This window comes from Babjeviella inositovora (genome assembly GCF_001661335.1).
Source record: "Babjeviella inositovora NRRL Y-12698 unplaced genomic scaffold BABINscaffold_4, whole genome shotgun sequence".
Lineage (NCBI taxonomy): Eukaryota > Fungi > Ascomycota > Pichiomycetes > Serinales > Babjeviella > Babjeviella inositovora.
This window is the reverse complement of record NW_017566841.1, coordinates 578859-605688: the sequence shown is the minus strand read 5'-3', so window position 1 is coordinate 605688 and position 26830 is coordinate 578859. Positions and strand designations below refer to the sequence as shown.

The 26830-nt window shown below is 47.4% G+C and overlaps 14 protein-coding genes across 14 annotated transcripts; 6 read left to right on the top strand and 8 right to left on the bottom strand.

Moving 5' to 3' along the window:
- Positions 1 to 4: 4 nt before the first annotated feature.
- BABINDRAFT_126621 (uncharacterized protein) lies at positions 5 to 415 on the bottom strand. Its single transcript, XM_019126994.1, has one exon. It carries the CDS (start codon positions 319 to 321, stop codon positions 37 to 39), a length of 285 nt encoding a protein of 94 aa, XP_018986066.1. The 5' UTR covers positions 322 to 415; the 3' UTR covers positions 5 to 36.
- Positions 416 to 434: 19 nt separating this feature from the next.
- Positions 435 to 4184, bottom strand: MSN5 (karyopherin). Its single transcript, XM_019132354.1, has one exon. The coding sequence runs from the start codon at positions 4149 to 4151 to the stop codon at positions 471 to 473; it is 3681 nt and encodes a 1226-aa protein (XP_018986065.1). The 5' UTR covers positions 4152 to 4184; the 3' UTR covers positions 435 to 470.
- Positions 4185 to 5804: 1620 nt separating this feature from the next.
- BABINDRAFT_34639 (fatty acid 2-hydroxylase) lies at positions 5805 to 6914 on the bottom strand (the record flags this gene model as incomplete). Its single annotated transcript, XM_019131684.1, has 2 exons — positions 5805 to 5945; positions 5979 to 6914. 2 exons carry the CDS (start codon positions 6912 to 6914, stop codon positions 5805 to 5807), a joined length of 1077 nt encoding a protein of 358 aa, XP_018986064.1.
- A 1941-nt stretch (positions 6915 to 8855) lies between these two features.
- BABINDRAFT_34905 (uncharacterized protein) lies at positions 8856 to 9785 on the top strand (the record flags this gene model as incomplete). The annotated part of the gene is made up of 1 exon (XM_019131692.1): positions 8856 to 9785. One exon carries the CDS (start codon positions 8856 to 8858, stop codon positions 9783 to 9785), a length of 930 nt encoding a protein of 309 aa, XP_018986063.1.
- A 481-nt stretch (positions 9786 to 10266) lies between these two features.
- BABINDRAFT_166325 (Smc5-Smc6 complex subunit) lies at positions 10267 to 11250 on the top strand (the record flags this gene model as incomplete). Its single annotated transcript, XM_019130419.1, has 1 exon — positions 10267 to 11250. One exon carries the CDS (start codon positions 10267 to 10269, stop codon positions 11248 to 11250), a length of 984 nt encoding a protein of 327 aa, XP_018986062.1.
- A 606-nt stretch (positions 11251 to 11856) lies between these two features.
- NCP1 (Ncp1p) lies at positions 11857 to 13869 on the bottom strand (the record flags this gene model as incomplete). The annotated part of the gene is made up of 1 exon (XM_019130418.1): positions 11857 to 13869. The coding sequence occupies one exon, from the start codon at positions 13867 to 13869 to the stop codon at positions 11857 to 11859; it is 2013 nt and encodes a 670-aa protein (XP_018986061.1).
- A 982-nt stretch (positions 13870 to 14851) lies between these two features.
- On the top strand, positions 14852 to 15495 carry RPB8 (DNA-directed RNA polymerase core subunit; the record flags this gene model as incomplete). Its single annotated transcript, XM_019132135.1, has 2 exons — positions 14852 to 15180; positions 15228 to 15495. 2 exons carry the CDS (start codon positions 14852 to 14854, stop codon positions 15331 to 15333), a joined length of 435 nt encoding a protein of 144 aa, XP_018986060.1. The 3' UTR covers positions 15334 to 15495.
- A 633-nt stretch (positions 15496 to 16128) lies between these two features.
- On the top strand, positions 16129 to 17217 carry BABINDRAFT_60775 (uncharacterized protein). The gene has a single exon (XM_019132353.1). The coding sequence runs from the start codon at positions 16413 to 16415 to the stop codon at positions 17058 to 17060; it is 648 nt and encodes a 215-aa protein (XP_018986059.1). The 5' UTR covers positions 16129 to 16412; the 3' UTR covers positions 17061 to 17217.
- A 181-nt stretch (positions 17218 to 17398) lies between these two features.
- On the bottom strand, positions 17399 to 18271 carry BABINDRAFT_175390 (3-hydroxyanthranilate 3,4-dioxygenase; the record flags this gene model as incomplete). The annotated part of the gene is made up of 2 exons (XM_019130988.1): positions 17399 to 18115; positions 18164 to 18271. The coding sequence occupies 2 exons, from the start codon at positions 18269 to 18271 to the stop codon at positions 17711 to 17713; spliced, it is 513 nt and encodes a 170-aa protein (XP_018986058.1). The 3' UTR covers positions 17399 to 17710.
- Positions 18272 to 18890: 619 nt separating this feature from the next.
- BABINDRAFT_7426 (exosome non-catalytic core subunit) lies at positions 18891 to 19907 on the bottom strand (the record flags this gene model as incomplete). Its single annotated transcript, XM_019132627.1, has 1 exon — positions 18891 to 19907. The coding sequence occupies one exon, from the start codon at positions 19905 to 19907 to the stop codon at positions 18891 to 18893; it is 1017 nt and encodes a 338-aa protein (XP_018986057.1).
- Positions 19908 to 20615: 708 nt separating this feature from the next.
- BABINDRAFT_171055 (tRNA (guanine) methyltransferase) lies at positions 20616 to 22196 on the top strand (the record flags this gene model as incomplete). The annotated part of the gene is made up of 2 exons (XM_019130790.1): positions 20616 to 21938; positions 22128 to 22196. The coding sequence occupies 2 exons, from the start codon at positions 20616 to 20618 to the stop codon at positions 22194 to 22196; spliced, it is 1392 nt and encodes a 463-aa protein (XP_018986056.1).
- A 17-nt stretch (positions 22197 to 22213) lies between these two features.
- BABINDRAFT_160949 (FG-nucleoporin) lies at positions 22214 to 23534 on the bottom strand. Its single transcript, XM_019128559.1, has one exon. It carries the CDS (start codon positions 23388 to 23390, stop codon positions 22347 to 22349), a length of 1044 nt encoding a protein of 347 aa, XP_018986055.1. The 5' UTR covers positions 23391 to 23534; the 3' UTR covers positions 22214 to 22346.
- A 431-nt stretch (positions 23535 to 23965) lies between these two features.
- BABINDRAFT_47926 (putative RNA methyltransferase) lies at positions 23966 to 25290 on the top strand. The gene is made up of 3 exons (XM_019132134.1): positions 23966 to 24247; positions 24332 to 24709; positions 24875 to 25290. Exons 1-3 carry the CDS (start codon positions 24008 to 24010, stop codon positions 25253 to 25255), a joined length of 999 nt encoding a protein of 332 aa, XP_018986054.1. The 5' UTR covers positions 23966 to 24007; the 3' UTR covers positions 25256 to 25290.
- Positions 25291 to 25792: 502 nt separating this feature from the next.
- On the bottom strand, positions 25793 to 26797 carry BABINDRAFT_160948 (uncharacterized protein). Its single transcript, XM_019128558.1, has one exon. The coding sequence runs from the start codon at positions 26495 to 26497 to the stop codon at positions 25829 to 25831; it is 669 nt and encodes a 222-aa protein (XP_018986053.1). The 5' UTR covers positions 26498 to 26797; the 3' UTR covers positions 25793 to 25828.
- Between the last annotated feature and the right edge of the window lie 33 nt (positions 26798 to 26830).

Genomic DNA, 26830 nt, shown 5'->3' with positions numbered 1-26830 from the left:
CAAATCTAGTGCACACAAAGGAGTGCCATTGATATCTTAATTACATACCCTAGATATATATAAGCAAACTATCGTGACCAACCTGTTAGAGTTGCCTTGGTGAGGTTTACACAAGGAGTTACGACACAAATTATAGCCCGTTAGTCTAATATCAACTATCAAACGCTGAATCACCCGCAGATTAAATTGAATACAAGAATGGTGCCAGCCATTCAAATTATCAATAAAACTGTCGTTAAAAATCACAGAAAGATTATGCCATAAAATCCCGACACGCTCAGTCTCCTCCGCAACAAACCGGGGCCTCGTTTGCAATTCCATTATCCGCCTGACACATTGGTTTGTTAAGCACTGCACTACCGCTGTAACGTTACGAGACTTTGCCTATAAACGGGGGGAAATTCACCCCTTTCGCTGCAATAGCCTTACTATCACTGCTATATTAATACAATTTATTATATATATACTCTTCAGGTTTCGTCAAACAACGCGGCCAAGGCGCCGTTTTCCATGTATGGATCGTCCATGACATCCTCATTCTTTTTGCGTCTCCTTGCGGACGCGTTTTCCAACTCCTTCTTTCTCTGTTGCTTGGCAGACCCCTCGTCCTTTTCCTTCAAGGTCGCTAACAACTCGAGAAGAGCACTCCGTTGGAGCCTCAACGAACTCGATGTCGCGAGTGTGTTCTCGAACTGCGCAAACTTGCTCGACGGGAGACTTGGCAACTGCTCGCTCAACACGCGTAACGGGTAGTTGCTCTTGGATCTGAGCTTTACGTACAAGGTGATTAAGGCGTAGGCGGCCTCTGAATGAGCGTCGGCAAAGTAGTCGTCGGTTAACACACTCAACAATGCCTTCATAAGGTGGTCGCAAAGATACTTGTCCACTTCGTCATCTTTCAAGGTAACCTCGTCCATGATGAAGCGTACCACCAACACGGTGTTGAAGCAGCACTTACTGTCCTTGACAAGAATCAAGTGGCAGCACAACTGCAAGAATGGCGCCAAAATGGTGGCCTCATTGAACATGAGCTTGCGGATCGCCTTTTGACGGTCACTCAACGTGCATCTACTGCTGAGTTGGCCCACCAAGTCGATAATAAAACGGTCCACGACATATGTCAACTGGCGGAGCATGTGTTCTTCCATCATTTCCTCTGAAAGAGCCTGGTCATCTTCAGTACCATCGAGCTTCAACCCGATCTCGTAGATCTTCTCCCACCTTTGCATTAGCAAGGCGTCGAGCTGCGGCAACACAAGCGGCAACAATTCGCCCATGAATGACGCCACCTGGCTCACGGGACAGTTCTTGACAAGGTTGCGCAACACAAGGTTGATCATGTGGCGCCAGCTGTGCATCGTGACACCACTGGTGTCCCCAGCGACGGCGTTCCACAACAAACTGGCAATGTTCGGCACCTCGTAGAAAGTGTCGTCGAGCTGAGAGATCGAGGCGATAGTCAAAAAAACGTATTCTCGCGTGTAGCGAATGCTGTGTCCCACTGAGTCGGCAAAATCCCGTAACGTGTGCATCGCACGGACATTTTCGTCCATGAATGACTCTTTACTCTGGATAGAGATCCCCTCCTGCCAGAAGCGTTCCAACGTGGTGTAACGCACAAAGCTTTGCACTTCCTCGGGGAGATCCTTCCAGTTTTCAGGATTGTGGTACGCCTGGATTTGTGACATGAGCTGGAGAATGTGGGGCAAGATCGGTTGAATCCGTGGCTTCCAAAGCAAAAGCAAGTCCAGAAACTCGTCTGATCCGCGCTCGATCCGCTCAATTGAGTACTGCACAAAGATCCGCGTAGCGCGGATGGGGAAAATGGACGACCAATGGCTCTTCAACTCTGATCGCAACTCACGGCCCCGCTCGTCCATCTGCGCCTCAAGCAAGTTTGTGTTGGCGGTAATGTTGCGGGAGCGGAAGTATTCTGCGATTTTCACAATCCCGAGTCGCTCCATGAACCAGTGCAAGTCGCTCAACCCCTTCATCGTTTCAGGCGCAGCCCAGGCGGCGATTTCGGGATCCACGATCTGCGCAAAACGGCGGTGTTTATCCTCAATGTTAGAGCGGAGGGCCACGATCAACAAGAATGATTTGAAGGACACCGATTCGTGCTCGCTGACTTTGTTGGAGGTGAGGATGGTGGCAATTACGTTCTCCAAGTCGTCCAAGATCAGACGCAACGACTCGGGCATGATATACGCCAAACGGTTGAGCTCCGTTCCGCAGCTCGTCCGCAAGTCACGCACAATCTCCTTGTCCTCATCAGAAATGCTACCGGGATACTCGTACGTGGCAACATGTAGGGTTCGCTCCAAGATGCGGAACACCAAGGATGAAGTATCTTTCAATAAGGGTGCGAACTGGACAAGCGTCTGAATTTGCTTTCGCAACGTGAGGGGATCGTTGATGGTGAGTGCCAAGAGCCGCTCGCCGAGACTCTCAACCTGTTTGTTCAACTGCTCCTGTTTTTGCTCTTTGTCCTCGGCCGTGGTGTACCAGATGCGCCAGCGGGAAATTCCCTTGAGCAGAGCCTCAATGATGGAGAACTGGGCGAATCCGTAGATGTATGCGTCCTCGTGGATAGTGAGTTTGGTGGAGGTCATGGCCTTTTGGCCGATTTCCAGCGAGAAAAACATGTTGAGACGGTTCTCCAACCATGCGAGGCCGTGTTCGGGCTGTTTGCACACGGTGATGCGCACAATGTCGTCGATGAAGCGCTTGTAGTTGGAGAGAAAGCTGTGCGAGTCGGAATGGGAGTCGAAGTCGAGCTCCAAGTAACGCTTGGCGATGTGGTCATCACTGATGTCCTCGTAGTTGAGGAACCGGTTGCCCGCGCACTCTAACAACTCCGGGAGGATCGTTTGCACCTCAGGCTTCTGGCTCATGTCGTCGATACGCAACAAACTGGTCCAGAATTGCAACGAGAGTCCGGACACGATGACGCTCTCGTGGTTGGTGGTGGCGAGCACGAGACGCAAGTAGCTTTCGAAGTCAGCGTTTTTCGGTAACTGGTTGGCACGTGACGCGTTGTTCAAGTGTTCGCTGAGTGATACAACCATCTCCACGAGCTTCTTCAAGAACACATATTGCTGCTCGTCGATTGTTTCGCCGGGGGCTTCGACCGCGTGGAACACCTGTGACAAACTGCGGATACCCTCGGTCGTAAAGACGCTGCCCACAATGGCTTCGAAGTCTGCAGGGTTACTGTAGACGCGTGTAAACAACGAGTGCAAGCAATCCGTGGCAAGCGTCTTGACCTTGATGTTGGTGGACGCCATGAGAATACCTGTACTCAACTTCTCCAAAAGGTTTTCCTGGCGCACCATCGTGGGGATGACCCAGTGCAAGCACGTTTTGAGCGTCTCGAGGATCTTGGCAATGTAACCGGTTGTCTCAGCGTCCTCAGCGTCACCCTGCAAGCATACTCCAAGAAACTCTGCCCAGCGGTGTAACCAGCCCTCAGTCGAGGCACGACAGAGCCGCACGTTCTGATTGACTTCGTAGTGCTGGTTGAGGATCTCCTCTGACGTAACCACCTCCGAGCACAACGCCGGCAACACATTGCTGCGCTTGGCGGCTATCGGGTCGTCGAGCAAGTATATGTCCTCAAAGAGCGTGCGAAAGATGATCAACAGGAGTTCGCGCGTGCCCTTGGTGTTATTCCACAACGCCAAGAGGTTCGCGTCCATATCGCTCCAGCCGTCTGCTGCATTCTGCGCTGAGATGGTTATGGCCGCGTCATCACCAGCAGCGGCGGCAAGAATGAGAAAGTTACCCCAACAACGTTTGGCTACAGACACCCAAAGGTCAGCGATCTTCTCTTTCATATAGTGTGGGTCCGCGTCACCGAGCTTGTTGGCCAACTCCACAATCCAGTGTCTGACGGCAATCGCCTTTTGCGAATCATAAAGCGCATATTTGTGGGAAACAGAGTTATAGATCAAACTCAAGCCGAAGTAGCGCACAATGAAGTCATGGCCGTTGTCGGGCAATGCGAGCTGGTAGCCCCAGAAGGGCAGCTCCTCCTCCTGTTTGATGCGTTCGAGAAACACCTGGGCCTCGCGCCTGGCGTCGTTGGTCGACTTGGGTGCGTGGACTACACTTAAGGCAGAAACAATCTGGCTGACAGCGTTTGTATCCATGGTAGCAATTGGAATGGTTGTGTGTGAGCGGTTGTGTCGGCTTGTGTTGATTCTGCGGGTTTTGCCGCGCTTTTTAGCTGTCAGGTACGTAGATAGAGCGCGGACCGCGCACGACCGCGAACCCAGCCAACTGCGCGATAATGCACTCTTTACCCACGCTGGAAGCGTTGCACTATCTATAGGACTAGATGGGTTTATAAATATCTATTATTATATAATAAAGATTCCTCAAGGTTATTCTTATACAGCTTTAAAAGGTAATTTTAAAATCACAATAGTGATTGAAGATATTAAGAGGGGTATGTAATATTTCATTTATTATTGTAAGCCAAATCCTTCACCGCAACGTACTGTGAGACCCTTGGCTATAACACTTATTGGCAGGTCGTATCACCTGACGATAGGGTATTTTCGTAAGAGCTCACCACATTATTAGGCAACTATAAGTGTAATTTTGGCTCCATATACAACAGTTAATATTCTGAAAGTGATTTCTGTTTCAACAAAGGGTCCACTCGGGTATGGGTAGGATGTTTAGTCCCTGCAATCTCTACAGGTTCGCGAAACTAGGAGTCTTAAGACTAGTGTGCTTGTCTTTCTACCGGCAAGGGGTGGGATAAAAGTTTTTAGTACACAGTAAATGACTAGATGCGGCTGAGGGAATTAAGGTTAGCCCGAATGACTGTAGAATGCCATCTATTGGTTTTCATACTATAATTCCTCTGTCTGCGACGGAGCTTGGCTATTTCAATGGTAAACTATAGCTCTACCCTGTAGAGTTCCTGATATATAACAATGTCTTAACTCAATCAGTCTTTAACTCCTACGAGAAGAGACGGTTCCGTCTTTTCCCACAAAATTGAAAGCAAATAGCACACCAGGATTTATTCTCCGCGACTTTGAGACACAGCTGGAAGTTGGTATAACGAGGGTGTTTCATTCCTTAGAACTGAGATTTTGTAAGGTACTAAGCGATCATCCTCTTGGTAATTAGTCACAGTTACACGAGTTCTGATTATGGAGATTTTATCAAACGGTATAAAAGCAGTGTAGCCACATGGATACACGCATAAACTTTCACTTAAGAAGTAATCTGATTAACTTGGGGGCAATCCTTGAAAGGATAGTATTAAGAATGGGTGTACGCACGACGGGCCTTGCCTGTACATCTTGCCTGTACACCTTGCCCGTACATCTTGCCTGTATACCTTGATTATTCGCCTAACCAGGGGCTGACAAATCAGAGAAGAGTGGTGAAATATCAAATGATACTAGTATAATAGACCTGGATATATCTTTAGCACTATTAGAGAGTGAGCTGTGTGTAGTGAAGAACTTTTCCTCAAATCTAGAATAAGCCCAATGTCTAGTGTACCTTTTATGGCTACCGATAATGCACAGCCTCAAGATGGCACCGATCCTGACTACAAGAAATTGATATACACCAATGCACTGTTTTTTTTTGTTGTAATTGTAAAATGTGTAACTCGCGGAACTTAGGCTCGAAGACGCTTATATGTTCCACCAAATCCCTCCAAGTGCTCGTTACAAACTATGAAAGAATAATGTCCTTTATTTTCATCCATACCGTGCAAAAGTCTCATATCCTTTGAATCAGTCGGAGGCTAACCAAAACTATAACACGTAAAAGATTTATGGCTTCTTGCTGTAAACCTGAGATTCGTCCTCGGCATCGAGCACGGTCCCAAATGCATAGTCCCAAATTTTAGTGGTCACCCCGTAACCTAGGTCAAAGTTCTTGTAGTGATGCTGCAAGTGGTAACGTTTCATTTCCTGATAGTGTTGCTTGGTTGCCCATGTCCACACCTGAAGCCATTGCGGTCTGGTGTGCAACGAAATATGAAACTCCTCGTATGCCATAAAGCCGGTGAAAGCTCCACTGAAAAGTGCCATTCCCGCTGCTTTCCCCGTCACGATTCTAAGAAGGAAGAATAGAGAGGTGCTAAAAACGGTCAACAGAATTGGCGAGGCAGAAATACGGTTAGCATCCATAGGCAAGAAGTGGTGTCTCCCGTGTATCACAAAGTGTAGTGCAAAGGCCCGAGGGCAGTAGTCAGGTAACAAACTGTCGATATGGAAGATAAATCGATGTAACAAGTACTCCACTAGCGACCATACCAAGAACCCAGAGCCGAATAACCCGTATAGTTGGTCAGGCGGAAGAAGCGCACTTGCTGCCCGGTAGGCAAAATACGGAATTGGAGCGTAGCAGAGGATAAGCCACCAGGGAGTTTTGGAGAAAAGATTATCCATAATCGGATTAGGGTAGATGCGGGCACCTGCGGAACAATGACGAGGCCGATGGACCTGGTCCAAATAGAAGTCCCGGGTCCAGTGGGACTTTAAGATTTGAGGCATCAACGGCTGGGCTAAATCCATGAATTTGTGTTTGGAGAAATCATTCTCAGCGTCTGTATCCGTGACCATGCTGGTGAAGGCGGGTAATTCGTTGGAGAAGGTAGTCAAGTCTGGCTGTTCCTCTACTGCTGCTTCCACTAACTTTCCAGTGCACATCTCGTCATCGAGCATCTCGTAGGCAGAGCTGGAGTGTATGTGACTGGCAGCGTCCTTCATGATGTCAGTGATATCCCTACCAGCATACTCCATAATGAGTTCAGGACCTCCCGGGTGGGCGTCAAGAAACTCAGTGACATCGTAGACCTTCTCTCCGAGGGTTACCCAGCAATCAGTGCTGCGATTGTGTGACCGTACGTCTTTGGCGGTGTAAGCTTTTTTAGACATCATAGAGACAGTATACAGCAAAGTCTTGAAGCTAAATTCGTTGGTATAGGAAGTCTGAGTAAGAATCACAGTACTGTGCAGTGTTATGCTACGGAACTGGATCACCCACTATATCTAGGTCAAGATTTATGTCTGTTTTTATACAGGAACTATAATCTCCCGGGTTTAAGAGGCTTCTACGGGATTAGCGAACTCCGCGCATCCCCGCAAATTGGAGTGCGTCTCCACGAATTAATCACATGGTAGGCCGAGGCCGGGGGGGAGGCTAAATAGATATACACTTGGAGATAATTAATTTTCTCGAACCCCGACACTATGAATAGTTTAGATGTAAATCCAAGGTACTAGACTGGAGTACTGAAATCCTGCTCCATCCAGCAATTCGGGCCACGCGGACACAGCTTAGTGGTAGGCGATGAACAATAGCATAGCTCTTATTTTGGAATCGAGGCATCACATTATTCTATGCTTCACAAATTTCGACATGCCTGAGTATGAGCCGGGGATTTAATCGGCTTCCCTTGATTATAGAAAGAGCAAGAAGCTCCTTAAATGAATGCGTCAAGTGCCAAGGTCAGGAAGACACGGGCCGGGCAGTGTCTGGAGAGGGAGATCCTTTATGGAGAACGAGGTCTCGCAGGTGACTTGGGAAACCTTATCAGTCTCAAAATCAATTGGCACAGGATACGGCATGGGTAGAAACCTAGGCTGAAACTAGCTCTAAGCTCATACCCTTTTACGGTTGTGGTTACGTAATTCGTAAAGCACTTGCTCAATCGAAGTGTATCTAACAACAACAGTGGTCGAAGCAGACCAATCTAGACTCCTTTCTATGTAAGCATATAAGAGAGCGGGGGGAGTACCTCCTTATACTGTCCAGAGTGGTATGATGCTTATCTAACAAGACTAGGCGGTATAATAATGGAGGATAATACATATGGAGGCCAGCTTTGCCCAAACTACAACAACGATTATAGCGGTACCATACAGGGCAAGAAACAGTTATAGCTATATCACAAGAGAAGAGAGACGGTTTTAGCGGTGCCACTAGCTGCGGCTATAGCGGGGCCAAAAGCGGGTACAGCGGGACAACGTAAAAGCTTCTATACATGAAAGCGGGGTTAATACATCTCTAATTAGTATCACAAAAGCCGCAGGTCCAGTTTCCAAACTTAGACGAGGCAGGTTTAAGGATGGCTAGTGCAGTGCATAGGATGCAGTTCGTAGCAAACCTGTGCTCGTTTTATCTGGTTAGTTGGACCAGGCTCCGGCCTAAAGTGAGCCAATAGCGAGTACGAAAGCAACGCTGACCAGGGAAAACGCACCCCCCCCCCCCCGTATGAGAATATATCCAGTGCCACGTTACACTGTTACGAGATCAAGTTTTGTCGATACTCAAATAAAGGTTAACAAACATCTAATACTTGCCAATAGACTGCTTATTCATTTTGAGAACCACTTGGTGAGAGTGTGCTCCTCTTTTGTCAGGCACTGCTCAACAGAAGCTCACTTTTGACATGCATGATTTTGTTGCATCCCTGTATGCAGAGTTTCACCTATTGCATGTGATTTCCTTCCCCCCAGACCTTTTACAGATGAGTACCTTTAGTGCTTGCACGAAAGTCCACCCGGCATAGTTACGTATCCCGCCCTATAGCAATATAAATAGCACCAGTTATCCCAGAACTCCGTACCATAATTTACAGACAGCTACAGCGCATAATGGGGGAAATAGCACTCTTTACTACCGCTCAGGTGGAAAAACACAACACCAAAACCGATTGTTGGGTCACCTTGGACAACCGCAAGATCTACAACGTCACCGATTTCCTCGACAGCCACCCAGCGGGGGCTGATGTCATCTTGGAGTACGCGGGCAAGGATGTCACGGCGATGATGGAGGACAAAAGCAGCCACGTGCACTCTGAATCCGCCTACGAAATGCTCGACGAAGATTTTTTTGTGGGGCATCTTGCTACGCGTGAGGAGGAGAAGAAGTTGCAAGAGGAAGATTCCGGTGAGGACTTGACAGCGTTCAGAAATGAGTTACCAACGTTCTCAGCGATGACCGTGGACACAGACGCGGATAAGGATTTCCAGAAATACAAGTTTTTGGACTTGAAGAAGCCTTTGATGCCGCAGATCTTGCTGGCCCATTGGACCAAAGAGTTCTACCTAGACCTGGTTAACCGACCACGCCACTCAGTTAAGGGGGCCATGGTGTACCCGCATCCCGTCTTGGATGTGGTGTTTTCGCAGGTCCCGTGGTGGGCTATCATCGTGTACGCACCCGTCCCCTACGCAGGCATGCGAGTGGCACTCAATGAGTTGCCTAAGGGCGAGGCTTACAAGTTGTTTGCCTTAGGGTTTGCGCTCTGGCTGTTTGTCGAGTACATAATGCACCGTTTCCTCTTCCACATGGATAACAGTATGCCTGACTACAATCAGTATATTTTTGCTGTTCACTTTGCTGCCCACGGGGTGCACCACTTCTTGCCAATGGACCCAAACCGGATTGCTGCGCCATGGGTGATGGTAGTTACAGTCGGCTTTTTGGTTTGGAGGTTACTATTAGCGACGAGTGGGTACGATAGTGGCAACGCTATTTTTGCAGGCAGCATCGCCGGCTTCATAGTGTACGAAGAGTTTCACATTTCGTTGCACACAATGCCGCAATTCTATCAGTTTTGGAGTGGAACTGCGCACTACTTGGAGATGAAACGCTACCATTTGCAGCACCACTACAAGAATTACGAGATTGGTTACGGTGTTACCCAGAAGATCTGGGACTATGTGTTTAGGACCGTGCTTGACCCAGAAGACGAATCACAGGTGCACCGCAATGCGAAATTGCAGGGGGGAAAGAGTTGAGGTTTGGAGAAGTGTCTGCCAGAGAGGGTGATGTAGAGCTGTCGCCGCTGGATAGTTACGCGTATATATTCAATAATTAAGAAAAAGTATTCAGGGTTATTACAGCTATTATTTGCGATATTTTTGCGATCGAGTACGGATCGAGGTAAGCATTTTCTGCGGTGGATATTAGTAACTAGCTAAGGAATCTTTTCTGCGATCGTCTTAAGCGGGCTTTAAACTGAAGTGGCGTACATTTAGACGCTAAGGGTAAAAATTTAGAGTTGATCAAGAATCCGAAATTATTCTGATTATGCTTTACAATATTAATAAACTTATCTTAGCTCGTAAGTTGTATCTTCACGTCAATTCACACTATAGCCATCGCTTCCTGCGCTTTTGTATCCCCACGCGCCACGTATAATACGCGTTGCAATTTACAGGATAAAATTATTTCATTCCACTAACCTTGAACCGAGCTTATCTACAACCAAATCACACAATGGCCAAGAGACCCAGACTGGAAGAACAGATACAGGAAGATTCATACGAAGAAAACAACTCTGGAGATGCCGGTGATGCGGACTTTAACGCTTACGACGCCTACAACGTGGGGCTGATGGAGATGGTTTCGGCTATGGCAACGACGTTTGCACGGCTGGCGCTAGCGCACAACACGGGCCCCACTACGATACAGCGTGCAACCATCAACAAGTTGACCAAAGATACAACTAACCGAAATGTCAAATTCGGGTCTGTGTTCCGCGCTACAAACGAAGTCTTGCAAGACTTTGGGATCCAAGTGGAAGCCTTACCGTTGAAAGCCAAGACAAAGAAGGATAGGCTAAACAGGACAAAACCCGTACCAAGCACCGCACCGGAAGGGACTGGGGAGACGGCTTACATCACCATATCCACCCTTTCAACGCAGGTGAAGACAGTGTTGTTTGGCCTCGACGCGTTGAACTATACGATGGACATGGATGATAGCCCGATGAGCAAGTCCATTGGTGCGTCAACGGATGGAGAGGTCATGACGATGGGAATCTTGATGACAATGCTTGTGGTCGTTATCGGTAACAACAACATGATTATCGAGCGCGAGTTCTATCGCCATTTACTGGCGTTCGGATTGGAAAACGTAGAGCAGCCGATCCAGCGGCCATACCTCAACTTATCGCTCAGTCTGCTCATTCGGTTGTTTGTGAAGCAGGAGTACCTTGCGGCAAAGGTGGAGAATAGCGACAGCGCCAGCGATCCGTTGGTGGAGTATTCCGTTGGGAGACGCGCCCAGATCGAGTTTGGCGCGTTGGAGGTTTTAGGCTTTTTTAAGGAGGTTTTTCACGGGCAGTCTGATGAAGACCACATGAGAATGTTTATTGACACGTTGAAGAAGATCTATAAGGACTTTACCACGTCAGAAGTGCAGGAACTGTCTGTGCCGGAAACTCAGGTACTGCCCGCACCGGAACCGGTGGCAGAGTAGCCAGTGTAAAGGAATAAGTTATGGGTGTTGTTTAATAAATCCAAGTAAGGATGAAAATCAGTAAATGGGTTGTTATATCTGGAAAATAGAAAGCATGGTTGTGATTACATAGTAAGCCTTCATATTTGCATAAAGATGGTATAAGAAGCGCTAAAGGTAGATACATGCAAAAAAAAGGTAAAACCGGTTAAAATTGGTTGAGAATAATCATTTAATCCCTCTTTTTATCTGACACATATATATCTCGTATATGAAAATTAATAAGGTGTTTCACCTCTATTTTACTGTTTCTGTTTATGAACTTCAAGCCTCGAAGCATTCTTAGCACACTGGGTAATCTTACCACAGATTGCTAGTCCCTTTAATAAACTAAACGAGGTGTTAACATCTAATCTCTGTTAACTATCTAATATATTCATGTCGCTTGCATCTCTCAAGCTTATTTCTTTGGGAATACCCGAGGAAGGCTACCAGGTTGATGTAGCTACATTCGTCCAGGATATACATTTTCTATTACACTATATCACAACTTTTAGAAATATTAACCTCGGTTGACGCTTATTCCAGAAGACTGGCAGCTAAAGATAGTACTTTAGCACTCTGTTCCTACCAGATATCCTCTTGATATCTGTTCTGGATCTTAAAATTCCGCAACATATCTACAGCCATTTCTCTCGTCATCTTCTTCGACGCCACAAGTACCTCAGCCAAGGCATCATGCACATCTCTGGCCATGCGCGAGGCATCACCACACACGTAAATGAACGCACCTTTTCCCAACAAGTCAGCAATCTCCTCAGCGCGCTCCATGATCCTGTGTTGAACATACACTTTCCTGGTGGTCTCCCTCGAAAACGCGGTGATCATTTCAAAGCTCTCCCCGAGTTTGGATGCGTACTGTGGCCATTCCTCTTTGTACAAAAAGTCCTCTTCGGCAGAACGACACCCGTAGAACAACATTATTTTGCCCTGTTTTTCATTCGGGTTCTGCGTCTTTCGGTGTACCTTGTCACGCACAAAGCCTCTGAACGGCGCAACCCCGGAGCCGGGACCGATCATGATGACTGGGGACGCCGGGTTTGTCGGTAACTTGAAGGTACTGCGTCTAACATGCACCGGGAGCTTGAACCGCGCAAGTTTGCCGCGCGGGCCGGACAAATTGTAACGCTGGTGTGGGTCCTGCGACGACTGGTTTTGGGTGAGCTGGATGTGGCGCAACAAGTTGGTCGTGACCCCTGTCACAAGATGATCACTGCCGGCGGGGGTATCTGCCTCCACGACAGCAGTCACGTGAATGGAGCGCTTCTCAGACAAGGATGACGACGAGATGGAGTAATAGCGGGGCTGTAAGGAGTGCGTGGTTTCAATCACAAACGAGAACGGCACTTCCCATGTCGCGCCGCCAGAGATGTAAGCCAAAGCGTCGGCGATGTCCATATACCTATCGTGGATCTTTTCCTTGAAGGCATCCTTGTTACCTCCCAAGGCCATAGCCAACAGCTTGGAGGCATCGGTAGGCGCAAACGCGGCGATTGCACTCAAAGACTGCCGGGAAAGCGGTCCGGTGATGCCCAAGTAGTGGCGGACGACAGTTTCGTACGTAGTTGGGGTTGGGAACGGTACAGAAGCTGTCTGATCCAATAACCTAATATCGATGACCTGATTACGTTTGTCCTCCCACCCAAAAATGGCGAGGAACTTGGACACGTGCGCATCTGAATTAGACGGCCAGATCGCAAGATGGTCTCCGGTGGAATAGCGGAGATTGGAGTCTGATAAGTCAAACTCCGCATGGATGCAGCTTCTGGAAGCCAGCGAAAAGAGTTCGTAGGTTGAGGCGATTGGCGCGAGGTACGGGTGCGAGTGGTTGAACGGCCCGAGCGACAAATCCTGGGATGGGTCGAGGTACTTTCTGGATGGCTCGCCCAAGAAAACGGTGGAAGGGTCGGCAGCATCAAGCTCAACAACCTCTAATGCCGGCTGGTACTGCATCGCATGTTCTTCAACGTCCAACTGGTCCTTTAAGGACGCAAACATGGCGTCTTTCCAGGACAAAAAGTCCTCGTCCATCGTCCCACGGCCATCGTCACCCTCACCGTACGGGCCAAGAAACTGGCCGTTGAGTTCTGCAATCTTAGCTTGCACCTTCCTGCCGATAGCGTTGTAGAACTCGTACGTGGAGTTCCCGAGCCCGAAGACTCCGAACTTAACGGCAGCCAAGTCGTCCGCCGAATTCAACCACTCCATAAATTCGATTGCGTTGTCGGTAGGTTCACCCTCGCCATAGGTGGCCATGAAAAAGAAGACGAGCTTGTTTTCCAAGGCGGGTAAGGAGTCAAAGTCGTACTTCTCGAGGTCCGCCGTCATGGACGGGATTCCAAAACGCGACTGTAACTCCTTGGCAAATTTGGAGGCGTAATCCTCAGCAGTTCCGGTTTGAGAGCCGTGGAACACGATACATCTCTTGCCGCTGGCGCTGAGCACTTCAGCGATGTCACGGGAGCCGGTGGAGGTGGCTGGGGCAGACGTCACCCCCCAGAGCTTGCCCTTGGAGACGTATGTAATCAACGCAAGTACAATCGACAATAAAACGGCGTGATCGAGCGTATCAAGAGACATGATGGGTCCTGTGTAATATCTGGGAAGATTACCTAGATAGGTTATGATGCTATTTCAAATATGAAAAAAAGTGAACCGGATTGACTGATTTGCGTTAACACCGAAAAGCACGAGGTTTCGCGATGTGTGCAGGAGTGTCGTATAGGTGGCGTGAGAAAAGACAGAGATCGATAGTGATTATAAATCGGTTGAAACTCGGGGGAAATAGCCTATCTATATAGTTTTCCGTATATCTGAGTTGTCATTTTTCGAAGAGTTGAACACTGGTGATGGTGGAAATTTCTGTCTCGTAATATCGGAAGTTCCTGCCTAAAATGGAAGCGATTGGCGGCAAGAGATAAAAGCTCCTGCGTGGTTGTTTGCACCCTCAATAAGCTGCCGGGAAGGTGGCCGACTCATATACCCGAGTTTAAATAGTTAGCTGGCGGTTCAAAGGATAGAAAGGGCGAGGTCCGGGCCGGACAAATGCCGAAGCCTCAGAGAGAAACATAGGCCATCAATGAGTGTAACACTTTTCATTAAGGGGTGCCAAGGTTGTTTTTTTGAAAGGTTTTGGTTGGAAGTAAAACTATAAGGGATTATTACCATGCTGAAATTATAACTATTTTAGTGATGATTGATTCAAAACCCATGGATTGGACTTTTATTCCAGAGCCATTCGCATGTGTCAGGTCTATAATTGTCGAGATTATGGGGTCCTTTGTTAAGATCTAGGTACAGCCTTGCTCATCTAAAGTAGGCACCGACATAGCCACACATCGGCATTCCATAGGTGACAACAAATGTAGTAATTTAAACAGATTCAGACATTAATAAAGTACACATAAATATATCGATTTTGAACGCGGTGTAAATATCTCCGTGTTGGTGGTCGTGTACTACCCAACCGGGTAACGCTAAATATTTTTTCTTACCATGTTAATATTTTTCAGACATCAAAGTCTTATCTGATTCCGATCGAGACCACAATCCATCAAACACAATGTCCAACATCCTCTTCGACGACATTTTCACTGTTGAATCTTCTGACTCGGCTAGATACAACAAGGTCTGCCGTATCACCGGCCAATCCTCTACCGCGCCAGACGTGAAGTTGACATTGGACATCAACAGCGAGTTGTTTCCAGTCCAGGCTAACGAATCCATCACCGTAACCTTGGCCTCCTCCCTCTCTTTAGATGGTGCCGATCCAGCCCAAACTAATACATCTTGGAGACCTCCAAAGGCTGACGAAAGATCCTTAGCCGACGACTACGACTATGTCATGCATGGTACTGTCTACAAATTCGAAGAATCTGCCAACGATAAGACGTAAGTTTATAGCATTCTCTTCGTCGTTCTTTTACTAACTGCTCTAGCTCTGTCTACATCTCCTTTGGTGGTTTGTTGATGTGCCTTGAGGGTGGCTACCGTAACTTGTCGAACTTGAAGCAAGCCAACGCGTACATTTTGATCCGTCGTTAATCCAGCAATAGAATCAGGCTGAATAATTTCGCATCTGTGGTAAGAATCCACCAACAGAGCAGCCAATGGCATACGCCTGGCTACCCGATGACTGTCTCAGTCGTGTACTATATTACCTGTCATACATATTTTAATACAGATTTGTCTCATTACTGGAAAGGGAAAGGACGTCCAAGTAAAGCGAGTGGGTGGATCACTGGTGTGGGGGTTAGTCGTTTCACTATTTTTAGCACGACTCACAAAATTCTGTTAACATATAATGTCTCGTGGGTCTAAAATACACTGGGATACGGAAATGACAGTCGGTAACTTCCAAATCCCGGGCTTTTAGGTCGAGTCTAGTAAGACCCAAACCTCAGAATCGTAATATCCAGGACTGCAACTAGTGTGAGAACCACCCTAAAAAAATTAACTTGGGTTTATAACCTCACACGTCACACAACTCAATGATTAAATATCCTAAGCGAAGGCTAGCTCGATAAATAGCGGTACTATTTCTTCATATGACCCATGGAAGTATAGGTTAATCAGGCTTCCCACTGTCTGCTCACAAGAAGCCCGATAACCATAGATAAACGCATCGAATCAAATAAACTGAAACGTGTCGTGGTGGGCATGACAACTATTAACACCCCGAGCTTTATCTTTACTGAAACCTTTGCATCATACCCCCGAGGCCCGTGATCCTGTGCTTATATCCGGAACGTGCATTACATTCATGACACGGCGTCTCGGAGATTGCTTCGCCTATTTCAAATAAAGCTTAAAGGTGTCCGATTGTACCTACTAATACTGTGAGCATCGAGTTTTCAGTAATGCGGTAGAGAGTTCCTAAACACTCCATCGAGTTCATTGCCCGTCTTGTGCCAACGAGAAGATACATAATCACGTGCCCCGCCTTATCTGAATATTTCGCTCCTACGCAGGACTTCCGACAACCCCGATGCAGCAATCGTTCGGACTAGACAGTTTGCCATCGAGACTCAGCTACCATATTAATGGCACTTTCATTTCTTCCTAGTATTAGCTCCGAAAGTTCTTCCTCTTTCTGAAAATCCAAACCACAATTAATAACTATCATGTCTAAAACTACTGTTGCCGAGGTCGAAGCTTCCAATCCTAACCAATTGCCTGGTGACATTGATACCACCGACAGTAACCTCAGATACGCTGCCTACGCCAACCGTTTCCGTACAATTTTGCTCGCTTCACAGCGTTATGTTGCCTATACGTCCGATATTGGTGAGCTGTTCCGTCCTGTGGCTCATCCGGCCATGGTCAAAGCCGGTTACGGGATCTCGTGGATGTACATCCTCGGTGACGTGTCCTACGAAACGTGGAAGGCAAAGATGAGACAGGAGGGCCGCTATGTTCCTGGTTTGAAGCCATGGGATAAGTTACCCGAAGCTAATTTGAAGGCGGCGGCTATTTCCAAGGAAAGTGAGCGTGATTGGAGGCTTGTGGGTTTGCAGCGTGGTATTTTCCAGAGCATTGCATCCATGGGTTTACCGGCTTTCACAATCCACTCCTCCGTCAGATACTCGTCAATTCTCTTTAAAAACTCCGCAAGCAAGCTGTTGAAAACCTACGGGCCGGTTGGTGTGGGTTTAGCCGTTGTTCCATTGTTGCCTTACTTGTTTGATGAGCCAGTGGAGCACATTGTCGAGTATGTGTTTGACAAGGGTGAGGAGTTGTACACAGGTAAGACCCACAAGAAATTTGAATAAAGTGACAAGTTACAGTGTTTATATATGGCCACTTTGAAATTTTGCTCAGAAATAGATTTGTTTTTGCTGAAGGGCTGTAGTGGTTCTGGTTGGTTCATAGGCATGGTGTGACCAGTATTACATCTCTTGAAAATAAACATACATCCCAGTTATGGATATAAAGTTGGGTTTACATCTTAAAGCTTAAGACAAATTCGGTCGAACCCTGAGAAAGGTAATAACTCTCGTAAAAAATATCCGTTTGAACACTCTAGATCCAACTATACTACCACTGTTGACTCTTTGTTTTGCATTCTCCGGAGGATATCTCGCATCTAGCAATATAGATCACGGTAGTGAACATGAAAATTGAAAAAATAGGGATTATTAGCTTTGATTAGCATATGCAAAACTTCAGATGCTTTCTAGTCATATATGCATGTCTTAAAACTAAAGCTCTCGGAAGTCGCCCAGACTAATTGATATTAATACATGGTGCTTCTCAGGATTATCTTACCCATTTATTAACCTTCAGATATTCATAATTCATCGGCTTGAAATTCGAGTTCATCTTTTGCAAGATTGGTGTCCCATTCGCTGGAAATAAGCATCAGTCCCACACCCTCACGGATCTTAGACCATCTAATGCGTCAATAGCCCGTGATCTTCCACTATTGCGGTCTACTGTAGTTGAGCGTCCCGCAGTGCTTGCAAGTTCTGTTTTCAACGCTCGAGTCAAATTCGGCAATACCCGCCTTGATCTGGGTACCCAAGTCAGAACAGTAGAACTCCTTTTCGTAGATTATCTCACGGCAGTTCGAGCAGTAGTAGCGGAGCTTATCGTTAATCCCTTCTGGTCTGTCTTGCTCCACAACAATCCCGATTGTGTCAGCGTATCTCACCGGATTGTGCGGCGTGTTTGGAGGCAACAAGAACGAATCGTTTTCGTTGATGATAATGTCGCGGAATGTACCATCATCGACAACCTTGAGACACATGGCACCCTTGTACTGGAAGAAGTATTCAGGGGTTTGGTTGACATGGTAGTCTGTGCGTTCGTTAGGGCCACCAACAATCTAAAGAGTGTTAGCCTCGTTATCTAAGCCGTTTAAAGAAATACTTACCATGACAGTGAATCCACCATGGTGCAAACAAAAGTTGTTCACCGGTGGTTTCAAAAGGTGATTATTTTCTTCAATCCACTTTGGGATATTTATTGGTTGGGCAAGCATCTTGGGTAGGTTAGTGTTATTAATCAGAAGGTTTATCGAAAAAAGAGGCATATCTAGGCCATAATTTTGGTGCAATGCGGGGGCTTGACTTGAGCCAGACTATATTGAAAATTCCTGCACCGTATAAATATTTTGCCTCCTCCGGAGATGGCGCCACTCTAAAGCAGCTGGTGTAATGATGGAAAGAACATACCAGACTCTAGATTAAATTTCTAATAGTCTGGTATTTTTCAGCTTTAGTAATTAGATAGAGAAGATAAAATACCAACAAGTAACAGTATGGATATGATCAATAGCATGTGTATAATGCATATCATATGATGTTAACCGATATCATTGTAAAATGGATACTAGATCCTTTGCTGAACACAGCATATATTTAAATATTTATTAGCGGGTATCATCGCCATAGATATAATCCCAATGGCTCATGGAATATGCCATACTATATTTGCAGTCTCGAGCACTTGAAACAATTCTATTCAATCCTCGATTACTGAGGCTATCATCCAAATACCCACTTGGTCAACCAGCTGACTTTATGGCCTCCGCTAGCTGACTCATTCGCTACGCTCGTCGCCTCATTTTAGGTTTATTAAATATACATATATTACAGCCCCTATCCTCTCATCTTCTCGGCGTTGATGATATCCTCACCGATGCTTTCCATTACCTCTCTCTCGACCAAGGCGCCGGCGCTCTCGTACGCGGTACTGGCCTCATAGGCGGCCACAAGTCTTTGCTCGGTGATACCAATCTCGCAATGAGCCAAGGCCTTGATACAGTTCGAATATCTGGTGATGGTGTTCCGCACAGTCGGCTTAATATCATCGTTCACATCACTATAAATCTCCCAGGACGACTCTTCCTCCAATCTGGTGATGGAAACAGAGCCCTGGCCTGGCGTGTAGGCTGAACTACCCGAAGATAATGCCGCCTGCTGCTTGTTGAGCGACGCGTTGTAGGATGGGTTGGCTGACTGGGTCTGGCTAAACCATACATAGCCGTTGACACCGATGATCACCGAGATGTTACCAGGGAGCTGGTGGGAGTGGTTCTTAGCCCTGACAATCAAAGAGGATGGAACGTTCACAAAGTAGCCATTTCTCAATTTCCCGTACTTTAAGGATCTTGTGTGCAAGGAAGCACTGCCGTCCTGGAATAAAGACTGAACCTCGGCGTTCAACAAGTCACCCTCCTTTAAGAAGTTACGCATTTGCAACTCATCGCTCTCAGACTTTCTTCTCAATACACCGCCAGGCAAATTCACTGACCCCAACATCAAAACAGCGTCCTGCTTACCGCCAATATCCACCTTCCAGCGCTTGTTACCCACCTCGGTCACACGCCCCACAACGTGGTCACCTGTCTCTGGTGTGTATCTCCCACGCAACGGCGCGACGCTCAAGAGTCTGTTGACACGGGAAATGGTCCCAGCAACCGAAGAGTATGTTTTTTCATCAAGGAAGTAGGTCCCGTGGCCCCTCATCCACACCGGGTCGTCGGTAACCAACTCACCCGGCGTCACCACAGATGCGTTGAGCCCGGAAGATGTGGTGCCAGTCTCGACATCAGACATGTCTGAGTCTGAGTCATAATGGGAGGCAGCGGGCTTGGAGATTGTGATGCAATCCATTGTGTGTATAAAGAAGAGTTTGTATTGGAGTTAAATTTGCGTTCAAATATTTTTTTCTGTGCGGCGCAACGTGCAGCGTACCTTCACACGAAACCACCGGCGTAGCTATATGAGACACTTCTCAATATTTTTCCATTCTCGGTTACTTAACGGTTGTGTATTCTGTGGTTGGAAGCATGATATAGCTGCGAAGCGAAATAATGGAAATTAATAAACGTACTCATCTGAGCCTTGTTTCATTTTTCCCCAACCACACTTTACACCAGTGAAAGAGACTGTTTGTGTTAAAGGAAGCTCCACCCTCCCCCTTAAACTCCTTTTTTTGTCTCAGAACCTTTTTCTGTAAAACTTTTTTAAGTCCCTCAACATCCCAGTCTTTCACTCACAGATACAACTGGGTAACCCAGCACTTGTAGCTGATGACATTTTTCCACCTGGCTAATATCCATCCTGCATACGTTTATCTGAAAATTTTCTGAAAATTTCCACTCATTCCATCTCCACCCTATATTTCGTTTAATCCATATATTCCTGTAATATATGTGGCCGTTTGTGAAACACGTTTTCCAACCTCTTAGACCGCTCCAGATCCAAACCCTCTTCCGCTACCACAGCGTTTCCGTCCACAATCCGCCACGCTTACCCCATAACATCACCCATATGTCTCAAATCGACCCTAAGTTTGCCCCGCCAGCGTGCAATGGTGCCATGAAAGAGCTCGATCGCGAGTTTTTCCGCAAATCAGTGGATTTTGCCATTGTATATTTCCCAGAAGCCCGCTCCATCGGCCAATTTGTCAAGAGCCATAGGAAGGATCTCTTGGCTGTGCCAACCATCCCTCATGTCATGAAGTCGCCCACTGAAGCCGACCCAGCGCGCAAAGGGGTGATTCTCACTCACAATATCAATAATTTCGCAAACTGGAAAGACTTTGTCGCTCCTGAGACTGCTGCCACAATTGCAGCGTTGAACGGAACGGTGGAAAAGTTCCTGTACGCTTTGACCTACGACTTCTGGAAGACGGACGAGATCTTGAACGCCATTTTGCCCACTGAGTTGTGTGGTGAGATTCCGTCCGGTTTCACCGTGTGCGGTCATGTTGCCCATTTCAACTTGAAAAATGAGTTTAAGCCGTGGGGGAAGCTCCTTGGCCAGGTCACCTTGGACAAAAACGCCCACATCCGAACTGTGGTGGACAAAGTAGACTCTATTGCCACAAAGTTCCGCACCTTCAAGATGAAATTGCTTGCGGGTGATGATGATATGTTGGTGGAACAAAGAGAATCCGGCTGTCGTTTCCAGTTCGACTTTTCGTCGGTCTACTGGAACTCCAGATTGCACACCGAACACGAGAGATTAGTCGCATTGTTCCAGCCCGGCGAGGTGGTGGGCGATGTCATGGCTGGCGTTGGTCCGTTTGCCATACCTGGTGGGAGAAAGAAGGTTATTGTGATGGCCAACGATTTGAACCCTGAAGCGCACAAGTACCTTGTAAAGAACATTGCGTTGAACAAGGTAAGTGAGTTCGTTACCCCGCACAATATGGACGGCAGAGAGTTTATCATTCGGTCGCCAAGGATGTTGCTTGACTATGCCAACGCTAAAAAAGAGATTTCTGTTACCAGACCAGCCAAGAAGAGAAAGACCAACGAGGGCATTGCTGAAAATACCAGTGTGGTGATTCCAAAGTTCTATTCGCACTACGTGATGAACCTCCCCGACTCCGCGTTGACCTTTCTCGATTCATTTATTGGACTTTATTCCGATCCAGAAGTCAGAGATGTGGTCAAGCTGGTCCCAGAATTCAAGCTTCCAACTATTCATGTGCATTGCTTCGAGAAGTGGGAGTATGATGAGACACCAGAGCCAAGTATGGAAGAGTTGCACAAGAGGGTCTACAGGAAGATCTGCGAGTTGATTGAGTTTGACGCACCGTTCAATTCCTTCAGCTTCCATTTGGTCAGATGGGTTGCGCCAACTAAGCCGATGTTCTGTGTGAGCTTTAAGTTACCAGAGAAGGTTGCATTCCGTGTGAGGGAGAGCAAAGTCAACCTGGAGGCGGCTGAAACGAAGAATGAAATCTGGGAGTAAGCTCAGAAAGACTCAATATAGATGGTGTTAATTTACCATGAGCTGTAATAAGATTTATAAGAATGTATTCTGGCGACAAAATTTGGTAGATATATTACCAGATCAGCTATTTTTATACGTATACCGTAGTCTGGTGTTACCGATCCGTATTTATTGGTATTTGCGCTCATCGAGATTTCGAATTGGAATAAATTTTAGTTGATATCGAATTTAGACTTATACTTTGACTAATTTATTTTAATATATACATATACTGATTAAATATACGTATATGCAGAAAGGGACCAAAGGAATTACTAGTATTCCATCATACTACATCAATGTCTATACCTACTATACCATGTTACATTAGATGGCATCAAACCCAAACACGAGCTTGCCAAGCTTGCCTAACACGGAGGTCTTCTCACCCTCGACCTTCGAAATCTGTGCCTTCTTGCTCGCATCAGTCTCGTTGAAAAACAAGCTGCGGCCATCTTTCAACTCCAAGCTCAGGTTAAACAAGCTTTCGACGGCCTTCTCGTCCGGCTTAACGGTCTGCACGACAGGGAGTCTGGTTTCACCGACATCTTCCTTGTTGGAGATCTTGCGGTTGGTCAACTTCTCAACCGCAGCCTTCGTATACTGCACCACACCGACGAGCGAACCGTTGTAGTAAATCCCATTATCCTCCAATGCACGCATCGCGGACGATGGGTTGTCATAGGTGAGTTTAACCCAGCCCTCACCGCTGAAGATGGGTGCGGAGGCCGGCGAGCGGCCCTTGGATGGCGTAAAGGCGCTGTTGTTGCGGTTGCGCACGATCGCAAAGTCTTCCATAATCAGGCCATACTGGTTGAAATGAGAGATGACCTCATTTGCGATGGACTCAGGGTACCCAAACACCAAGACAGCACTCTCACCGTTTGCCATAGGGGCCAACACGGCCGTCTCCGGCTTAGCGCCGACGTTCAACGAGTTTCGCGTCTTGTTGAATACATTGTTGAACTCCTTCGGGTCCTTGTGGACGAACGAGTTGAGCAACGCGCTGTCATCCTTGGTCTCGTCCTCCTCTCTCAAATCATAGATTGACTTCATCGGCGGCGCGTCGTCGTCGGTGCCCTCTTGGTTGGACGTGAACGCGGGGGAGTGCAAGTTTCTACCGGCACCGAAGCTCAAGGAGGTGTTATAGCCGGCAGACTCCCCATTGAGCGACAACTTGAGTGCTGCATCATTGACCTTGCGCTGGCTTCGCACGACCAAATGGTTTGGAATCACGCGCTTCTTCGCCTGCGTGGCATCAGTCTGCGGCGCGGCTGCCGCGCTGTTCGTGTTTCCTGGCGCGGCGGTAAACGCGGTGTTAAACGAGGCGGCGTTAAACGTCGGAGGAAGAGTCAGTGTTTGCCACGACATTGTGCGATTTGGAATGGAATAAAAAGCGTGTAATGTGGCAGATCTCTGGGAGAACTGGATTGATAGAAAGTGCTAGCGGAAGATAATAATGCAAGAGAGTGAGACCCAGGGTGTTTGAAATGTCCTATGACTGATGATAGATAAAACCTGGTGTACCAACGGAGTGTGAGCCTGGGATGAACAAGAAGCGAAGCTTCAGCAAAACAAAGCAAAAGGATCCGAGCCCAGCTGCTAAATAAACACCATAATTTTTTTCTGGTTGGCACACGTACGAATAATTGTAAGTTTCGAATTTTCATACATCTGGCGCACTACATGCCATGGCTACCGCATTCTATCCCAACACCAAGCGTTACACTATGAGTACATCATTATTGTTGGGGAAACGTCTTGTGAGTGCACCGCTGATGGTGCTTATTCCATCCAGGCCGTTCCTCACGGCGGTCAAGCAGCGCCTCGCGCGGTGGGAGTCGGAGGTTAACTGGGAAGCGGGGTTTCACCCCCACGGAACCCCCGCACAACGCGAACACTACCAGATATTCAAGAAGACGTTCGACGCGGGCCCGCAGTGGCGTCGTTGGGGCGCAATCTGCACGACGCCTACCTTCAAAAAGGCCATGACCAAGTTCTACGTTGCGATGTACGCGATCGCCATTTTCTTTTTCTACCGCCATATGACGACGGAGATGGGCCATGAGCAGGAATTGAAGGCGCTTGGTGTCAAGATGAATGCAGGGGATGCATTGAGTGAGTACGAGTCGTTGCGCTGGCGTGTCTTGACGCAGCAGCCGTTGCGTACTCGCGACTCGTTGAAGATGGAACAGTACGACTTGCTCCGCGCCGAATACGACGAACAGGTCAAGAAGAATCCGACCTTACCACCCTTCAGTCCCCAAGCCTCTGATATCACTGTCGTGCAACATCCGTCGGCGGTGGTGAAGTTGAGTGACTCCGACCCAAATAACGCAATTTTACCAGCCAGAGATACCACTGAATTTTACGACGGCAAGGCCGAGACCTTTGACGAGGATATCAAGTGGGAAGAGCGGTTTGCAATGATCGGTAGGAGACGCGCCTGGGCCATGGGCAAGGTGTGTGGTGATGTATTAGAAGTGGCCTGTGGGACCGGTCGTAACATCCCGTATCTCGACGTATCGAAGGTGGATTCAATCACATTTTTGGATTCTTCAGCCAAGATGGTGGAGATTGCGCACCAGAAGTTTAGAGAGGAGTATCCAAAGAGTAAAAAGTGTGCATTTGTGGTTGGGAGAGCGGAAGAGTTGATGGAGATTTCGGGGAACACCCCGGCCCACCCTATCGTCATTACTGAGATTCTGGCTCAGACCACAGTCCAGTCTACTGCTGATATTCCAGCCCATACTATTACTGAACCTGTCACGGTTACCCCGGTTTCTTCCATCCCGGTAGAACCTTCCACCACTGAAGTTACGACTGCTGGGTCTGTCATTGCTGCTTCGCCAGAGTCGTCGCGCGGGGTTAAGTACGACACGATCCTTGAGACCTTTGGGATCTGCTCGCACGAAAACCCTATCAAGGCGCTACAAAATATGGCAGCGCTTCTTAAGCCAGACGGACGTATCGTCTTGGTCGAGCATGGCCGCGGGACCTGGGACTTTGTCAACCGTCACTTGGACAAGCGTGCCGAACATAGGTTGGACGAGTGGGGCTGCCGCTGGAACTTAGATATCGGCGAGGTTGTTGATGACTCTGGCTTGGAGGTTGTGGAGGAGTCCAGACACGACTTTGGCACCACCTGGTGCTTTGTGTTAAAGCCTAAAGGTGCCCCCAAGAAAGCCCTGGAGAAGAGATTTGGCGAGAAGTACTTGAATCTTACCAAAGTGTAGTACCTGTATATAGTTCTAAAATTGCCGGTTTGTTCATTGATATTGTAAGATTTGTGGAAACGGAAACAGAGAGATTCCAGGTGGTGCACCTTGGACCCCACCAACTTAGATATCATTGTGGACCTATATCTCACGCGGTATATACTGTCTACATCCTGAAGCTTGTGAATGAAAGTGTAAGTATGGTCGTAGATTGATTATTTTTGTATCTTACCATTACATCCAAACTAAACCCGAGATACTGGTCGTTGCGTAAACTGCGTAAAGGACGTTGACGTCTAATTTTAAACCCAAATACTTCTTCATTCCCAGGTTGAATCAATAACCGTCTCACTACCCAAGTAAGTACGTCGATGCCAAACGTTTGAAAGGTAACTCTGGATGACACATTTTGAACCGGTCCTTCGAAACTCCGCGCGCTATCGAGCATTCACTTACAGTCTATTCAGTCAACATGGACCTTAAAAATCCCTTGGCTTTTATCCTACACTTATTTTTTTAACAAGTAAATTAACGAAACTAAACAAATACAGAAAACCAGCCAAAAACCATGATATATCCAAACTATTTTTTTTAAAAATGATCGTCCAACGTGATAATCGGACTGGATGGACTGCGCTCGCGGTAGCCCACCGTGGCAGTGGCGGCACCAGTGTCCAACCTCAACCCCTGAGGCGGGGTAAACAACGTCTGGGTAGCTGAACGAGCTCTAGGTACAAACTCGTCGTCCCCAGCGGTTAGTTTGACGTTCTCAGCACCGGGATAGTTGGCATTAACCAAATACTCCAACTCCTCCAACTCCGCGTTCTGCGGCGTAGCGACTTGGAGCGGTGACTCTGATCTGAGCTTCCTGATGACGGCAGATTCATCAAATTTTGCCGGTAACGGTTCCTGGTACTCGCCAGGTTGTTGTGGCTGGGTGTGTAAGTCGGATTTGGACCGTCTCAACATATTTTCCTGCAAAACTATTTTGAAGTCGTCGCCTGGACCCAAGAGCCTGACCCTGTTTGCCACAAGGAACGCCAACACTTCTTGTGCTGGCTGCTCGCTGTGGAAGATGATGACGATACGTGTGAGAAAAGACAACGCCAGCCAGTGGTCCATTGCAGCGCAATACTTGCTGTCCTCGTGGCCCAAGACCGCAATCTTGAGCTTTTCCGCACCCAGCAAGCGGCCGTGCTCCAGAAGAAAGAACGCTCTTGGTAGGTTAGAAATGATGATGGTGGTCTTAGGGGATGGCATGTGAATAAATATCAGTGTAAAAAGATGAAACGAAGGGACGTAGAGGTCAGTCAGGGATAGATTCCAGGAGGTCTCGTACAGATGTCAAGGGTTTGAGAGTTATTAAATGTTTTGATAAATACCGGGTGTGTATGATGAATATCAAGGATGATGCAAGAATTCGGCTACGGGGTGTTATATATGCGAACTAACGAGCGTTAGCAATATGGAAAGAAGGATACTCGACTTTCACCCCGGGGAACCTGGCCCTGTGGATACTCAGCCTCTGTACTAAGCGTCTGCCATCGAGCTCATTTGGCGGGGAGCTGAGCCACGCACCTACCATTTTCTGAA

What these genes read in the sequence shown, in the direction of transcription:
- BABINDRAFT_126621 (XM_019126994.1), bottom strand. Translation starts at nt 321, where the DNA reads ATGGAATTGCAAACGAGGCCCCGGTTTGTTGCGGAGGAGACTGAGCGT.
- MSN5 (XM_019132354.1), bottom strand. Translation starts at nt 4,151, where the DNA reads ATGGATACAAACGCTGTCAGCCAGATTGTTTCTGCCTTAAGTGTAGTC.
- BABINDRAFT_60775 (XM_019132353.1), top strand. Translation starts at nt 16,413, where the DNA reads ATGTCTAAAACTACTGTTGCCGAGGTCGAAGCTTCCAATCCTAACCAA.
- BABINDRAFT_160949 (XM_019128559.1), bottom strand. Translation starts at nt 23,390, where the DNA reads ATGTCGTGGCAAACACTGACTCTTCCTCCGACGTTTAACGCCGCCTCG.
- BABINDRAFT_47926 (XM_019132134.1), top strand. Translation starts at nt 24,008, where the DNA reads ATGACCAAGTTCTACGTTGCGATGTACGCGATCGCCATTTTCTTTTTC. An exon ending in GCGCCGAATACGACGAACAG is followed by an intron (nt 24,248 to 24,331) that starts GTCAAGAAGAAT and finishes GCGGTGGTGAAG; the next exon opens with TTGAGTGACTCCGACCCAAA. An exon ending in ACACCCCGGCCCACCCTATC is followed by an intron (nt 24,710 to 24,874) that starts GTCATTACTGAG and finishes GCTTCGCCAGAG; the next exon opens with TCGTCGCGCGGGGTTAAGTA.
- BABINDRAFT_160948 (XM_019128558.1), bottom strand. Translation starts at nt 26,497, where the DNA reads ATGCCATCCCCTAAGACCACCATCATCATTTCTAACCTACCAAGAGCG.